We start from the raw sequence: 18,054 nt of genomic DNA, 5'->3' as shown, positions 1-18,054 counted from the left end.
GTCTAAAATGTCTGGATTAATCCTTCTTATTTTCAAGTAGAGTCAGATAAAAGAACTACAGAGAAACTTCAAATTGTGTAAAGTAATTTGTTACAGAATAAAATCATGTGGAAAACAAACTAACCTAAAACACATTACAAAATGTAAAACTTTATTATTTATTAAGAGGGATAGAAAAACAAGACAGGAAACATAGAGGAGCATCCATCAAACTGACTGACACCACTGGTGAATATATTTGAAAAAGCCCTAAAGTAAAATTACCTTTTATTGAAGCAGCACATATGAGGACAATAATTCACCGATGAGGAAAACCACTTTAATACATGATATTTAGTGTTATTAAATAAATCCATCAGTGTCACAATTATTGACATCCCCAGCAGCTACTATAAAGTAATAATTAGTAATCAACAACTCTGTGTTTCCTCTGGTTATAAATGAAATGTAACATTTCGTTTTGCAACTCTTCAAAATAGAAAAAGCCAAGAGAACATGCAATTTCATTAAATCAGATGTTTGTTGATCTTTATAAATTTGGAAATGACTACAAGAAAAGAGCAACTCACCTGATTTTGTTCATATCAACAGTCTGAGTAATGATTATAAGCTGACAACGACCCGGGTTTATCTTTCCACAGTATGGCGGCTAGTAAGGGAGGTTAAGCCACTCTCTAAAGCTCCCTGTTGGAGACTAAAATACTGCATGCCATTAGTTGCCATCTGCATGTCAATTTGGTGTTTTGGAAGCATACCAGGAAAAAACACTGTTTTATCCTACCTTCACAAATGTAAAGGTTGGTAAATTTGTAACAGTGTGAATTTTTTAGCAGCCAACACCATAATTGAGCTCGAAGATTTACTTAAGAACATTTGAAAAAAGCCTAGCATTTGATACGCCACGGTACCCGTGATGTTGTGGACTCACTTTTCTTCCTAAAGAACCTTGTTAGATTGCGTGACACTGTGAAATACCATGACGTTTAAATCTGAAATCTGAAAATGGGTTGTCATTTTGGTCTTTCATCAGGGTAATGATCCAAAAAGTTGGCCTGAATCAACACAGATATGCTTCACTAGTTACAAAATCAACCTTCTTCCAAGGTCATTTCTGTATCCAGGCCTGAATCTTTTAGAACACCACTGGGGCGATCTACAGAGATTGTCCACTGAGCAGTGGTCTCTCTGTCTGCGCCAACCTTGTGAAATATTGTAGAAGATTCAGTGCTACTAATTGCTAAAGAGGGCTGCACAAAGTATTAACAGCAGCAATTCCGATAAGTTGGGATATTTGTGTGCAGATAAATGTGTTGCAAAGACTCTATAAACATCTCCTAGTCTGCGCTTTTTATCTCTTTTGTTTCCATCTGCAGTTATTTTATACCATTTATTACCCAGATCTGGATCTTTAAATGATGCAGCAGCGAATCTAAATAATTTCTTCTGATGATCTGAAACAAGCGAGGGCTTGTACAAGCTTTGATGAAGAAACCCAGGCCTACATTGTGGTTTATATTGTCATCATTGTTGTTATAATTGTTATTTTACGGGCAGCAGCCCCGCTAATGATCTCCATTATGAGCACATTCGTGTTTTCTCCAAGTGCGTTGATTAGTTTTGAAGCAGACTTCTGGTGCGCAAATGTAGAGAGAGGAAAGCAGGTCCAGATTAAAACGGCAGAGCGTCAGGGCTCATGTGGAGTGTAAACAGCTGACATGAAGGTCACCTCACTGCTAGTGAGGTAAATCAATTATGCAGTGCTTAAGACTAATCGCAAGTAGAGGCTACGGGTGCATGAAATCCATTTTATGGTGTGTTTAAATGCTGGGCTTGTTTGGGTTTTCCTAAATGTTTGCTCTCATACCCCGTTGTTTACTTAGCTTTAAATGTTGTGTTTCTAGTCCAACAGAGGAGGTTGGAACCTGAGAATGCATCACTGAGATTTTAGCTGTCCGCATAAATGATGAATGATGTGCAGTGATGCTTTAAAGTGCTTTCACGGAGCGCAGTGACTTTTAAAACAATAACTTCAGCTTTAACAGAAGCAGCTGTTCAGTACGTAAGCTTGGAGGAAGGTTTAGTCTTTTCTTCTGCACGCTGTTCGTGTTTTCTCATAAAATCAATTTTTTAGGCCCTTAATATACAAGTATTCTGAATGTTTAAACTCTAGCCACTCAAATCACACCATCAGACAATTTGCATAACTGGCTGTTTGCGGCACTTGGAAACATTTTGGCCACAGTTAAAGAGGCTGAGCATTTGGCCATCCAGCAGAGCTGGTTGAGGAGGATTTTGAAAATGGGTTTTGGACAACTTTCTCAAATTACAATCTTCCAAAAAATAAAATGTTGTGAAAAATACACAGTATTTGTCTTTTTACTTGTGGTTTTAGTTTATTTTCATAGCATTTTATAGCAATTATTTGGAGAGTCCCTCTCCACAAAACTCTGACTAGTTTACCTCAATAAAATATTTCATGTTGTGGTTTATTGATTATAAAATCCCAGTAAAATCACTTTTTCATTATATTATTACTTCTAAAATATGTATTATTGTGATATTATTGAAATATCACCTTTCTGCGCTGAAAGGTGATATTAGCTTGCTAATTAGCAGGGCTTGGTTAGCTAGCCTGCGCTACCCCCAACAGACATACTTTATTTCCAGAAGGTCCTTTAATTTCAGACTGATAATTTATAAAGTAGCTGACTGTCTGTGCCCATGAGGGCAGCTGATTTCCACCGACCTAGAAGATGTAAAATGTGGAGCAGGGGCTTTTCTACTTGCTCTGCACCCTCCCAGTCTATCATGGTATATTACAGGGTTCACTTGGGCAGGTGTTAAAAGCACATCCAGTCCACAGCATGTGTGAGACTTGATTGTTCCTGGAGTTTCTTAAACATCCTGACCACTGTCCTTCCAGTCGAGGGGCTGAGAACTTGGCAACTTACCTTGTGACTGGACCAAGAACCGCCACACAGTGTCAGTCCAACGAAGTCGTCGCTTTGCTTTTCCCTCCGTGCTGTCAGAACCTGATTCCTGTTCCTAAAAACATTGAGGTTGTTTGCAGCGTAATCATTTCACCCTGGTAAACGAACGGCTCAGATAAAACATTCAAAACCCCAAATGAATAAGACAGAATCTTCTGATCCTACAAAACACTGTTAATCATGGTCATTAAAAAAGATGTGGATGATTTTTCTCAGCCCAAACATTATTAAATTTCAATTTTTTTTTCTCTTTTTTTTGTTAAGGCTTTCCAAATAACTTCTAGAACGTGCTAAAGAGGACAATGTTTTATTGTGTGTAACCTTAATACAGGAGAAAATCTGAGCAATACACAAGCTCTGAGGCTCCCGCTGTAGATGAAAGAAGCCTTTCTGTTTCGAGCTGCTTATTTGCGGGACCCCGACGTAGAAAGTCTGAAGAGAGGGGTGTTATCTTTGATCCTGCTGCTGATCTCACCAAGGTGCCTCAAACTCTGTCTCGCTAACTCCCTCAACCATGCATACTTCCAAGAAAGGAGCGCGGTGGGGGACAACGGCAGGTGTATTTCATGCGTCAGATTAAACGGTTTTGGGTTGGGATGTTTGCTTTGACCCCGCTGCTTTTATAAGGTAGAGAAGATCCAAGCGAATTAAATAATGACGTGGGGAAAATCATTATTTGGGATCTTAAGCTGAAATAAATCAGCCCATCTCAGACGGAGAAACGGGAAGCTGCAGTGCTGGAGATTAATGAAGTAAAAAAAGAATCTACAGTGATTGACGTTTCAGATAAAAACAAATGACTTCCTGTGTGAAAACTGGCCAGCAGCAGCTTGGTTTCACCGTGGGTGGTTTTGTTTTGTCAGCAAAGTTCAGACTCGGGGTGTTTTTCTGCTCATTTGTTTATCCCATCATTCATTTGTTCCTCATTTATCAAACCAGTTAAAAATGAAATTCGGACCCCACGATGTAGCACGTAGAGCCTGCAGAGCCCCGCGACAGGGAAATGTGCAAAGGAAATCTCCTTTTTATGAGGAAGAAAATTACTATAAATACGAGAGGTGGATTGTTAATTAAAATGTAGTTAAATTTTTTATGAACCAATATTTCACAGCCCATATAAGCCGGTGGCTGCAGTGTTACAGCACTGGGGGGGGGGACTCCTGTCACTTCCATCAAACCGGTCATCATCCGCAGCTGTGGGCAGGGACAAATGACCCGGAACTGACAAGAAAAATCCCATTTCATCCAGAACTTAACACCCCGGCCAGGCTCACCTCACGGCTAACAGCGCAGCTTACAGAAACTGGCTATTTCAATCAGAGTACTGTGTAATCACATGATGGTGGTTTATGTGGAGGCCATGCTTTGGGATTAGAGACCTTATAGCAGTAATTCACCACCAAGCAATTTCTTTGCTGTCGATTCTTTTTGTTATTTCCGTGTCTGTGTTTTCTGACTGATCTGAGTCCAGATTTCAACCTTCTTCTAACGAGCACTTTGTTGTTCCAGGTTGAAAGTTTAAGAGTTTAACTTTAAACCGCAATTTGTGGGAGCTTAATGAAAGTAATTTCCACTTCCAGGTTGCGTGTTTTGGCTTTTTGTTCCTGGTGGGTTAAATTTTTTAAACATGCCACATGTTCAAAAAATTTTTAGATTCAGAAAAAGAATTCCAAATAAATAAGGAATGCAGTTTTCAGATGATGATTTTATTTATTAAGAGGGGGAAAAATCTATCCATAACAACTTAACAAAAATATTATTGTCTGCTTGTAAAAGCACAGATTAACTATTATTAACCACATTTTTCAGTTTAATTTAACTCACACTGCCCAGCCGGACTTGGATCCAAGTTGTATCATCTAAGAAATCGCACATTTTGAACTTGTCTGACAGCTTAAAAAGATCACCAAAAGTAACTCATCATGACCCCAACATTAGACCTTCAAGAACAGCTCAGAAACAAAGTCAGCGTAGAAACGATTCTTAATTCATTGCATAGAGCTTTGCGACTCTACTGAACCACAAGGAGAACCTGAGTTATCCACAATGGAGGAGACACAGAACAGCGGTGAACCTTCCAGGGAGTGCTCAGCATACCAAAATTGCTCCCAGACAGTATCCACAACTCCTTCAGGAGGCCAGAATGGAACCCGGACCAACATCTAAAGAACCGGAGGCCTTGCTTGCTTCAGTGAAGGTCAAAATTCAGCTATGAGAAAAAGATTTGGCAAAAATGGCTTCCAGGAAAGAGGGTAAACATCGAAACCACTGCTGGCCTAAAATTACACAGAGACCAGTCTGACATTTCTTAAAAAAAAAAAAAAAAAAAAAAAATCTGTACCTCCAAGGCTGTTGGGAAAAAATTCTGTGAACGGACATCACCACAGTGGAACCTTTTTGTAATTGTTGGGTTTTTTTTTCATTTTACATTGGGTGTAAAATTAACAACATGCCAGAGAAAAAACATCATAGCAGCAGTCAAACACAGTGGTGTCGGTACCATGGTCTAGGCCTGCCTTTCTGCTGTAGGACCTGGATGATAAAACCAGGAGTCCTGCTCTCTGGCACCAAACCCTGAAGCAGAATATCCAGTCAGGCGCCCTCAACTTAAGCAGGACAATGACTCTAAGCGCACCAGTGAGTCCACCTCCACGTGAATCAAAACCAAAACAAATGAAAGCTTCTGGCTTGGGCTAATCAAAGTCTGGATTTAAATCCAATTAAGATTCAGTCGAATGGGCCATTCTTGCTGGGAAAACACTGCTGTGGCTGTACTAAAAATTCCCACACATTGATGTAAAAGACTCCTTTCCAGTTAATGCAAACACTTGATGGAAGTTGTTGCTTCCAAGAGTGGCAAAAACGATTATAGACTTAAAGATATTTTTTTCTCCACTCATAGGGCTAGTTTGTTTTGAAGAGTTCTCTTGTCCCTTAATAAATGAAGTCCACATTTGAAACTCAGGTTATGTCTGACCTTTGAATTTGTTTGATAATCAGAAACCAGAGAGGGGGACTCGAGTTTGAGACTCTGCCTTACGGCAAACGTAAGTTGCAAAAATAAAAAGGTGATGCTGGTTGGGGGTGCCCTGGATGTTGTGGAGTTGGTGATGAAACACTTATTTAATCGGTGAGAATCAGTGGTCGATGCTGTATGTCAACCAGTGCTTTGTTAAACACGCCTCTGAGTAGTAAATGTTTGGAAGTCTGAATTTTTCTGAGTCGCAACGATAACCCGGTTCAGTTCTGCGACGGGAATCATTTACCTCAAACCTATTGAGCGTATGTTTGTTTTAGGACGGCAGGATGAGTGTTTCAATCTGGTTCCACTTGAATTAGCAATGAAGAAGAAATCTAAAAAAAAATAAAAATCACCTGCTAGTTACTGTGGGTAAAATACAGATTGCTTATAACCTCCTTACAGAGCTACATCACTAGACACAGTCTTAACGAATTCCGACTTTCTCTGGCTCTCCTTTGTCTCTGTAAGTCTCTGTATGCCGCCTTTTCTCTCCCCCCCACCCCAACCCCCTGCCTGGATCTCCCCCCTGCCTCCCCGCCGTGAGGGTGGGTAAGGGCTGCGCCCAGGGCAGGAGGCTGTAATAATAAGACATACTGCTACGAGAGATATAGATCAGAGTGAGAAACGGCGCCCTGGGCTGATGCACAGCGACTGAAGCTAGAAGGGAAGGGAACAAAGACGGAGAGAAAGACTGAAGGGAAGACGCAAAGCCCCGCGTACTGTATGGGAATGTGTATCTGAAAGCAGAGAAAACAAAGAGCCGAGAAGGTGGTGCAGGGGTGGTGGGGTCTAAAATGATCAGCTTGGCTGATGTTTGGGCAGCGACGGGGAGAATATTTGCAACAAATGCGCTTGTTTTAAGTTGTGTGGCTGGAGAAAGGGGAGAGTTTAGAAGTTCTGATTTGAATTCAGAGCTCAACTATGAGCATAAATGAGTCAAAAAAAAGCTAAATCAAACCAAGTCAAGTCTTCTTGGAGCATACTATATTGAGGCGTAATTCATTCTAGCCCCAAGGTTCTGGCAGTGCAGCTAAATCATTAAACTAAACATAATTTCTTTATACTGTAAAGACGAGGGCTGCCGGGTCCTTGTTATAGTCTCGTATTGTAGGATTTTTATTTTAACGGGATCAAATCAAATCCCAGAAAATGTCTCTCATTTTTCAAACAGAAATAATCTCTGTAATGCTAACGAGAAAATCTATTGTCTTTTTTTTTTTTACAGTGTATGTAAATATCTGGTCTCAGCTCTGATTTACACATGGCAATAATATATGACAACAAAAAATAAATGTTTTCATAATTTATTGTTTTTTAGGATATACTGCTGATGTAATATTTCATTTTCTACTCTCTTTCCAAAAGGGAGCCAAACTTTGTTTGTATTATTTTATAATGTACTGCTTTAGATTAATAGCATTTTTCATATTTGTCCATTTTACTTTTCTATTGACTTTGGTTGTTTTTTTTTCACTCAATTTCAATACATTAGCGGATTCAGGTGTGTTTATATACAGGATGCGTCGAGTCTGTTTCACAGTGCTATATGTAAAAGCAGATTGGGTTTTACCGCAGAAATTACATAAATGAGCCCATTTTCCATCCTTGTTTAGTTTAAACTGGTGTTTTTAACAAGGAGACAAAAGCTGTTGAGAGGACGTTTGGTTGTAGCAGTCGAAAACGGTCTGAAACTGCTATCGCCAGCTCGTTCTGCATTAAAGCCATTGTGATGGTAATTCTGTCACCCCTAATGGACAATTAGATATGCCAGCAGATAGAAAGCACTCTGCATAACAATCTCTGGGTTCTAATTACCTCACCAAATGGCGTGGTTGTTCGTGTTTCTGTGGATCACGAGAGCAATAAGACACGGGAGCACGGATAGATTGAAGGTTAAAGGGGACAGTTGCCATATTAAACGCGTCCTTCGCTGATAAAAGCCTGATGGATGAAGAGCTGCACCAGTGTTCATACATCTCCCAAATAATGGCTTCTTTCAAGGATCTCTTTTAGTGGCCTGAAGTCACCACTTTTCCTTTCTGTCACAAGAGCCTTTGGCTTTTACAGCTCAACCTGCAGGACCATGCAGGGACCAATGGGTTTTGGAAAGCTTTTCACGTTTTGTCAATGTATGTCTTAATTTTTTGTTTTTTTGTGAAATGCCAATGTAGCACAGAGCATAATTGTGAAGTAGAAGGAGAGTGACGCTTGGTTTTAAAAGGTTTTTAGTAATAAAAAGCTGGATCTAAGTCAACACGTCTGTTACAGCTGCAGGTCATCTGAGAAATCTCTTCCAGTTTTGCACATCCAGAAAAGCTTCATAATTGGATTTAGGTCCGAACCTTGACTGGGCCATTCATAAGGAAGGTAGCCTGTTTGGTCAAGCTTTCAGTTAAGTTTGTTAGAAGGTGAAAATTAAAAGCCTTTTCGCAGAATAATACCGGAAGAAATCCTCAGCATAAGTGTGCAACAAACTGCATAACAGTCCGTTTCACAATGTGGATAAATTATGAGTTATTGGACCCCCCCCCCCCAAAAAAAAGAAAAAAAAAGAAAAATGATGTAATCTAATTTATACAAATGCAGACACTTTGAAAATCCCCATAAACCTCCTATTTACATGGTACCTGGCAGAAGTTTCCACACCCTCTGTTGTCAGATTACAACCAAAGACCTCGATATATTCTGCTGAGAACGCTGTTTTCAAACATCTGTGTGTAATTTAACTTATAAATCCAGCTGTTTCATGGAAACCTCAGAGCTTTAGAAAACAAACAGCATCACAAAGACCAGGGAACACAGCAGGCAGGTCAGGGATCAGTCTAAAGCTGTTTGTCTATAAAACAGCAACCAAAAGCTGTAGAAATCTCACAGAGCCCCGTTCAAAATTCATCTGAAAACAGAAAAGGTATGGCCCAACTTCAAACCTACCAATACGTCCGCCTAAGCTGTCAGGCTAGGCAATGAGAACATTGATCAGAGGAGCAGGTAAGAGACTCACACCTTTAAAGGGAAAGAGTTCAGCTCAGCTGTTGTTGAAAGAAAGCCGTAAGACGTCAGGAAACGCTGCAAAACAAAGGGGAGGCTGTGCTCTGCTCGGATGAGACCAAAATCTAACTTTTTGGCCTCTAAGAACAGTAACGCTGCACGCCACCTTACATTACGGGGTTGTTCTTCATCAGCAGGGACAGGAAAGCTGGTCAGATTTACAAGGGAACAGTTTGTATCAAAGGAAATACACGGTCTAGTCAAAGTCCTAGACCAAGGCTTGCGATCTGATCTTCATACGCGATCTCCATCCAGTTCCAATGAACCTGAGCTCTGTTGCAAAAACAGGAGAAAAGAAAATCATTTTCCAAACGTGCAAAACTGGTGAAGACGTCACCCAACCCCCCAAAGAGCTGCAGCTGCTTTTGAAGTTAAAGGTGGTTCTGCTCTTCTACAATCCTGTTTAGACTGATGGAGTTGACTTAGCATCCATGGCACGTATGTTGTTTGTTGTTGATCTCAGTTTGACTGTAGGAGATGCGAAGCAGAGCTTTACCCAACCAGATTTCCAATCTACAGCCCAGCCATCCACCGCTTTCTGAAGTATTTATGCAATCCGGAGCCCCTCTTCATCAATAATGGCATTAAAACTACATGAGGTTACCACAGAGAACTGGTCAGGCCCTTCAGCAGGATCAGAAGGGCCGGGCGGTGGGGGGGGGGGCTTACCTCAGCCTTGTTTGGGTTACGTTTCTGTGTGTGGGAAGCAGCCTGTGTGGTGTGATGACGGCTGGGTCGCTAATTTATCCCTCCAATATCCTGTTTGATTAAACGATTTTAATAACTCTACCCTCATCCTTCATCCCTTCTCCTCTTCCTCACAGGTAACGAGCTGCTGTACCGCAACCGGGACGGCGACGTCGTCAAGTACAACGTGGACACCGATGAGCAAACCGTCCTGGTCCATAACAAGAAATTCGTGAGTCACCTTTTCTCCTCCTTTTTTCAGGATAATCGTAGCGACCAGACAGAACTGCCGTCAGGCGGCGCCCTTAAATTAAATCCCAGCCGCTCCTCTCTGGGTCAGGAGAGCAGATGCCGCGCAGCGCTTTCTCTCGGAAAATTAAATCAAACGGTGCTCCGAACATGTGGGCAGACGCCAAGATAGAGATGCGACAACATTATATCAGCTATCATATTGCCTAGCCCAAGTGCAAAGATTAATGCGGCCCCCGTTTACGTCTAAGGCAGGGCAATCCGTCAAAGGCAGGCTAGTTTAATGAAAACGGCATGCATGGCTAAAGATGTGTTTTTTGTTTCACCTTGTGTCCTGAAATCTCACTCTGATTCCCAGGAAATGTACAAAGCCAGCAGGTATGAGGTGTCCCCTGACTTGAAGCATGTCCTGCTGGCCTACAACGTCGCAGCGGTGAGCTTCTCATTTGTTTGCTTGTTGTTTTTCAGTCTTTCTTTTTGTTTTTGTTTTTTTTGTTTTTTAGTTGACAGCCAAATATGTCAGTCGCTTCAGGAGAGGAGGAGAAGGGTGGGGGGGGAAGTAATCACGGCGAGGTGTGAAGGCTCGCCGCACACAGGCGGAGCGGGGGTGGGAGGGGGGGGGTGGCTGTTGGGTTTGGAGGGGCGAGCACAGCTGAGCGGAACTGCGGCGAGGGAGGCAGAAACACAAACAACCCCCTCGACGCCGCGCCGGGCTCGCGGAGAAGCAGATGAGATTGACGGCGAGCGCGGGAAGTATTGGCTGGGAATATATATCATTTCTGTGCGGTTCTTGAATAAAGTGCCCCACGACTGCATCTGCCCTGCCAGCTGCATGATACGGATCAAAGCGGTTCGCCTCCTAATATAGCCGCATCAGATATATTGAATCATTCAGCTGCTTACCTGGTGTTTGCCCGTGTTCTCGCTTTATTCTCCCGCAGCCAGAGTGTTTGTTCCTGTTAGTCGGTGAAAGATGCCTGCAGATATATAATCTAGTGTTATTGCCTCAGATGAATAGCGAATATTATGACAAACTGCCAGACTGTTGTACTGTTTGTATTTGCATTTATTATCCGACTGAACTCCCCATCACTTTGATAGATGACTGTCATTCCTCCTGTATGCTCATTGGAGCAGCGCGCCCTCACATAGTCATTCATTCTTTCTCTGTAGCATGCAGGATGGCTCCAATACATCCTAAATAACATGACTGAACACGTGCGACTCCTCCAAATTAAAATGTTAACGTGTCTCTTGTGGGAAGCGAACTCCGATTAGTGCGGAATTTATGAATAGACACAAAATTGTAAGTAAAATGTATCAAAAGATGTTCATTTAGAGATTATTTTCTTGTCGACCACTTGTGTCAGCTGTTATGCACCATTCTGGCAATCCTGGTTTGGAAATTGTCTAGAAACCTACAGTCCTCGCAAAGAAATTCATACCCCTCAAGTTTGACTTTAGTTATGTTGCAACCACAAACTATAATTAATCTGTATTTTATTTGGTAGAACTACACAACGTGGTGCATAATCACAAAAATGTAAGGAAAGTGATGGTTTTCAAACTTTTTAGGGGGGAAAAAATCCAAAAAACTATTTAAATCCATAGGCTTTAACATCATGTTGACCCACCCATTGCAGCAATAACATGTTCAGCTGCTCTGAGAATGAGTGGCCATTCCAGGTTTTGGCCATTCTTGAGGTCAGATACTGATGTTGGATAAGAGGGCCTGGCTCAGGGTCTCTGTACTAAATGTTACCAAAGGCTCTGTTAGGGTTGAGATTGAGGTTCTGTGCTGGCCGGTCAAGTTCTGCTGTCACCGAAACTATGCTCATCCAAGTCTATATGGATATTGCCGTGTGTAATGGTGAATGTTTGTGGGGTGGGTTACCCTGGTAAGATCAGTGTTGTACACTTGAGAAGATGTGTGGTGAAGTCAAAGATTGTCCCTGGCCGACAGGTTTGGTTCTGATAGGAAATTAGATAGGGGTCTCTCAAACGATAATAAAGCAACGTAGAAGAATATAAATGTTAACAAGAGATGTTTATTTATATCCTTCTCAATAATCATTGAAACATTTTTATTGGCCTAACAGAAATTAATATTAGAACCTCCAACCAGCATTTGTTATGTTGTATTATTCTATTTTGACAGTTTATCTTTTGGCGATGAGCTGCAAGCATTTCAGGATGGCAGGCCTCCTTGCCATCACCCTAATCTTCCCTCCACAGATTTTTTATCAGATTCAAAAGAGGACTGTAGCTGGGCCACTTCAGTCAGAAGTAACGACATTAAAAGGTTATTCTAAACTTAAATCTGCCAGGGGTACGTATAGAATCAGACTTAAATGCAAATTATCACAGAACTCGACAAAGACCGGATCCTTTATGTTAAAATCCTGAAAGTGAAAGAGGGTGTACTTTCTTTTCACAATGAGTAAGTTAATGATCATTTTATAGCATTACTGTAGTTAATGTAAGGGTGTAAAGGATGAGTAAAAGAAGGCAAATAAATATTTCAGAAAAATATATCTGGTGATGTTAGCAACTTTTACTGCTTTTATATACTCCACTGCAGTCAAATTGATCTGAATGTGTTCAAGGGGTGGCAAGTTGCTCAATATAATATGAAAAAAACATGAAGTAGCAACTTACAGCTTATATAAAAGTTATTTTAGTTGAACTCTTCTGTTTTATAGGAATGTTTCAAAAACGTCTTGGATATTCTCTGTTTTCTTTGTATTATTCAATAACAACTCTGCGTCTCTGAAAGATTTATTAATGTAAGTGTTAATCCTGTCTGCGTTTTCTTTCATCTCAAAGAGATTATCCTGCAGTGATTTAACTGAACAACGGAACATAAATCAGCTGGTTTTCTTAAATGAAAATTAGTTTTGACATAGAATATCCGCTGCCTCTCTTTGCAGGTGTACCAGTATTCTTACACGGCCTTCTACATCATCTGCAATCTAGAGACTCCGTAAGTAAGCTTATGATAGATTCATTTGGCTTTATTATGTGATGTCTCATCTGATCTTCACTCACAAAGACTGATTTACAAAAAGTTCTGCAAAAGAAGCTCAAATCAACCCAATTGTTTACCTCTCAACCTTACAAAAGGCTACCTGTAAAGCCGGTATCAGCAAATTGGTTTCCTCAAACCATGGTTAAGCCCTTATCCATGTTATTTATTCTTTTTTTTAGCTTTTTATCCCTTTAAGCAAAACTGTTTAAATTGTACCTGTTTCTAGAGTTTAATTGCATATTTTTAATCCAGATTTGTGACAGGGTTTTTCTCTTCGCGATGTAACCTTTTTGTCCTTCAAACTTACCTTTTGTTGATTTTGGCCACTTTCACTCCGGATAAAGGCTGCATTATGGTTTCCGGAGCTTCCATAATCTATTTAAATGTGGCAGGATTGTGGTAAAGTCAAAAAACTCCCATGGTGCAAAGGCAACAAGATTGTACTATGCTTATTATTCACCAAACAGGTTTTGCCCTGCTTATTATGCATTGTTAAAATGTTTTTTTTTTGCCCCCTTAAAGGGTTTGTATATTTCAGGTTAGGGTTTCCTGCTATGGTTCAGTTTAGTCTGGTCATCTTGGCCCTAGCCTGGCAGAACTCACTCTGATTGATTTGGGACGTTAACGATTGCATCTTACAGTACCACCACCTCGCGTTTTGCATCCTTACTTTGTTTCCTCTCAACCTGCAGAGTTTTGATATACGTACAGGTGATTTTGAAAGCTCCACCATCAGTTTTAGCCAAGCTATGAAGAAAGAAACACCAACAGTAGACCTATTGGAACCTTCTTTGCAAAGTTATCAAGAGATGAATTTGCAAAGATTAATAAAATGATGAACATTTTTGACAACACTAAGCATCCTATTCATCAGACTGTTGTGCGACAACAAAGTGTCTTCAATCAGAGGCTTCTCCAGATCCGCTGTAAAACAGACCGCTACAGGAAATCCTTCCTTCCTGCCTGCAGTCATCACCATCTACAGCCAGTTGTTGAAGAAACCCCTATGAGTTATACCAGCATTTAATTTCTCTTTGGGATTAAAAAAGTATTTATTTAACTGAATTGAATTAAATTTATATTTTGGCAGCAGGAGAGAATGCAGATAAAGGGGTATTATTTGCCCAGCATACCACCTTACATGCTCTCTTTTGCAATAAATGTAATCCTTGCATACCAATCTGTGAGGATACCAGAAGGAATCATGCACACAAAATCTGCGTGCTTTTCTCTGGGTCCTGCGAGCTAACCAAAATGAGGATCTCAAGCTTAAAGTTTTCTTCCTTTATTTTTTTGCAATGAGCATAAAAAACTCTTTTTCTTCTACAGTCAGTTATACACAGCATTCAAATAGATGCCTAAAAGACAGTTTTTGTTGTTTCATTGCAAACAGCCCTGTTGAATTTTGGCGCAATTTGGGGGTGTGCGTACCTCTCTCTAATAGGAGGCCCTACTCCAGCACCCAGTGCAAAGTGACTCCTTTGTGCAAAAAATGTGCCTGTGTGGCATGGAGTATCAATTGTCAATTTTTACGGCTCAAACAGCCGTGCTCCACCAGAGCCTCTAAGTATCCTAGTTGGAGTGCTGCCAGCTCAGTGTGGCTACAATTAAGTTGCAGCCTCACCCTTCTGCATGTGGGCCCCACAAAGGGACCCCACCATCTTAATTGGTTGTAAACTGGGCCTTAGGGAACTGCACTTAACAAACTCAGCAAGAAAAGTTTATTTATTCTAAATGTCGAGCATTTAAATGCCTGAAGGGAGAAACACAAATTAGTGAAGTATTGCAAGTTTGCACTTCCTGCAGCTGTAATTTATTTACATTAAATCTTAATAAAAGTGTAGCTATTTACAGTCCTATTCAATATGACTCTTATCCTTGATAAACAAAACGTATGGCGCTAAATTCCAGATATTAACATTCCTGTAAGGAGTAAAAAAAAGTTACCGTCTTTATAAAGATAACGATTAACCATTTTAAAAATAATTTTACAATTTTTTTTTGTTTTATATTTGTCATTCATGTCGGCACAACAACAGAAAATTAAAAGATCCGTATGCTAAAGCTTTCCTGGAGTACTTTTTAACACCCCAGATGTTCCGCATCAAAGCTTGCAACCAGATGAAACACTTTCAGATCTCACTGATGGGATCTTCACTTGTTTTTTATTTTTCTCCTCCACAATGATCCAGTGAGATCATTGCTTTTTGAAGCCTATCCCCAGATGTCAGAATCTATATCCCAAAGTTGTTTTGGTCCTTCGGTGATTTGTATGACCGGCAGGTCACAGAATCGCAGCACTGTTTCTGTTCAAATCTGTGTCTATAATAAAATATCCTGCCACCCAGTGGTACTGTCCTCTGCAAAACCACATACACATCTCTGTGATTGACTTCGTTTATTGTCAGCTCCAGACAAAGACGAAACTTTCAGCAGCGCCCTGTAATTCAGCAGCCAGGGCAGTGCTGGTCCCAAAGAGGAGATGTGACACCTTTACACAGCGTGGGTATCTGTGGAGAGACGTAAACCTTTGTTCAGAGATGTTCCACGCTTGCTCTGCTGATGCTGCTGCAGTGGTGGGAGCAGACAGTCATTGTGTTTGTGTTCAGGTGTCTTTACCACCCTTTTTTCCCCTCTGTCTCTGCTCTCCAGGGAGACTTGGAACCTGAACCCTCCAGAGGTTCGGAATGCTCAGCTGCAGTTCGCAGGCTGGGGACCCCAGGATCAACAACTGGTAAAATATTAAAATACTTTTCTATTCTGACCAACCATTGTCTAAAGCAAGAGTTAAAAGTGAGGATGAAACTTTTCCAGTGCACCCAGAGAAAAGTGATGCCCTTCACTAACTGTTTACAGTTTTAATTGATGATAAAAACTAATTACATTTGAAGCCAGGGTTCTGTCCTCTGGGACTTAATAGTGGCTGTTCAATCAAATGAGTTAGAGTTTATTAATTAAAAAACAGACGCCTACTGAAGTTGCAGCTGAAATGCTTTTTTTTTTTTTCCTGAAACTGAAACTGGTATTATTCTTGATGGAGGCTTCACATTGTGAGTGTCTTCCTGCTGTCTGTTTGTTACATTCATCATGTTTGTTTGTGAAGTTTAAATTCCTTTAAACCAATTCACTTTTCTGGAAAATCTTTTTCTCGACTGCGTACAACAAGATATATTGCATCTAACACATGAGATGCGTCCAAAGCCAAGTTTTGTTAGCTGTTTTGGGTCAGCCATGTTTTTTTTTTTCTTCTAATAAGCACATACATTTTTTATGAGAATATGATTATGTTTCAGCTCATATGTCTTAATCAAAGGTGTTCATAATAAACCCATTTAAAGTCTGGCTCTGTCATGCCATAATGTGCGCCCCATGTACGGATGTTTTAAGTCCTCAATGCAGGTGTCTGGTGTTGATTCTCAACCTTAAGACCTTTGCTGCTCATCTTCCCCCCTTCTCCCTGCTAGTTTCTTGTTTAACTTCCATTAATAAAGATCATTAGAGCTACGGAATATTTTTTTTTTGTAATAGTGTTTTTAGATTATTAAATCTATCTTCCTATCTTCCAAATTAATTTGATCAAATCACTTCTTGTGGTGCCTCCTGGACAGTGTAATAACAGCATAATAATAGTTTCCAAGCAAAGAGAAGCTTTTCTTAAATAAGGAAAAACAGTTTGGACTGATGTGAATGGGTCAGTTTAAATAGGTTATTCAATTCTTTAAATAAATCATTTTTTGTATTGATTGTATTGTATTGACCTCCATTATTTTGGCAACCCTACTCTACAACATCTTTAGGGCGCATAGGGCCTAGAGCATGGCAGCCCGCCAGGCTTTTAATACAGTGGGGGAAACCCTGGGAGAAAGAAAATGTATAAAAATGTCTTATTTTTACTATTTTAGACTCATGAAAGTAAAGACTGTTCCATTGCTTTTCAGTGAAATGTCCCTGGTAATGTGTTCTTACAATCTTTATAGGAAGTTATATTTTTTACATTTCATTTGTGTTTGCCTCTTATTATGTCTAAATTTGTATAAAACTTAGGTTTTTCTTCATTTAGTTGTCCAACTTTCACATAAATAAGATTTGTTGGCTTTTTAAACCTAGTTTGTGTTCGAAAGCTACGTAAAAACAGTGGCCTTTGATTTAAAAGCAAAAGGAGCAATGCAAGTCTGTAAAGAAAGGGAAAAAAGACCCCGTTATATCTGCTAATGTCTTTGATGTTTCTAGTTGAAGTAGAATTAATTGAAATTAAGTCTCCACACTATATTAAATTTCAACATAAAGTAATCTAGATTAAGATTATAGTCTAAAAACCAGAAATGGCTACTCACTCAACATTTAAATAGCAAAATTAAGACTTCAGACTCAACACTTAAGCCCTAAAGACTTGAGAATTGACTTGGACTCATGAACTGAGTTCATGATCTGTAAATTACATCCAACATCCTCTCACAGCTTTGCTAGCAGCAAAATCCCAAGGGCACTTCGAACTGAAAATATCAAAATAAAAACACTTCATGTTCTGTTCATTCCTTTCTAATTCATTTTGTTGTAATTTATACCTTTTTTAACCATCTTTACCATTTAGAAGTTAAAACAAAAGCATTTAAATGCGGAAAGATTTTTTTTTTAACTCAAAGTAAGGAGAGGAAAATCCTACAAAGCCCCTTACAAGGCCAAATAAGTATGTCGTTTGAATATTTCATAAAATCAACATTAATTGTAAATTTTACATTTTGTCAAATAAAGCAGCCATTGGCAGGTTTCTGGGTGGTGAATTAAATGTTCAAAAGAAAACAACTATCAATAGATATTATACGATTAAAGATGGCTATTAAATGATCATGTGTTAATTTGGGCCTAATGACAAACGCTACAGGTTTTAACTCCAAAGCCACAGCAATGCAGGATTCGAGCTGCTCTAGATTCCATGGATTTGATGTAGGGCTGGGTATCATCTAGGATGAGCCGATTTGATACGATTCTCGATACACAGCTCACGATACGATACGATTCTCGATACATAG

General features: G+C 39.9%; 1 protein-coding gene across 6 annotated transcripts in view; it reads left to right on the top strand.

Moving 5' to 3' along the window:
- dpp6a (dipeptidyl-peptidase 6a) overlaps nt 1-18,054 on the top strand; it is a 350,399-nt gene that overhangs the window by 287,494 nt on the left and 44,851 nt on the right. For all 6 annotated transcript variants that reach the window (XM_036124847.1, XM_036124849.1, XM_036124848.1 and 3 more), the window contains 4 exons: nt 9,885-9,979; nt 10,355-10,429; nt 12,927-12,979; nt 15,677-15,758. In XM_036124847.1, coding sequence (XP_035980740.1) covers nt 9,885-9,979; nt 10,355-10,429; nt 12,927-12,979; nt 15,677-15,758 — 305 coding nt within the window. The remainder of the gene's footprint in view (nt 1-9,884; nt 9,980-10,354; nt 10,430-12,926; nt 12,980-15,676; nt 15,759-18,054) is intronic.

This window comes from Fundulus heteroclitus, chromosome 21 (genome assembly GCF_011125445.2).
Source record: "Fundulus heteroclitus isolate FHET01 chromosome 21, MU-UCD_Fhet_4.1, whole genome shotgun sequence".
NCBI lineage: Eukaryota > Metazoa > Chordata > Actinopteri > Cyprinodontiformes > Fundulidae > Fundulus > Fundulus heteroclitus.
The sequence above is the reverse complement of the archived record's forward strand: the minus strand, read 5'-3'. Positions and strand labels throughout refer to the sequence as shown.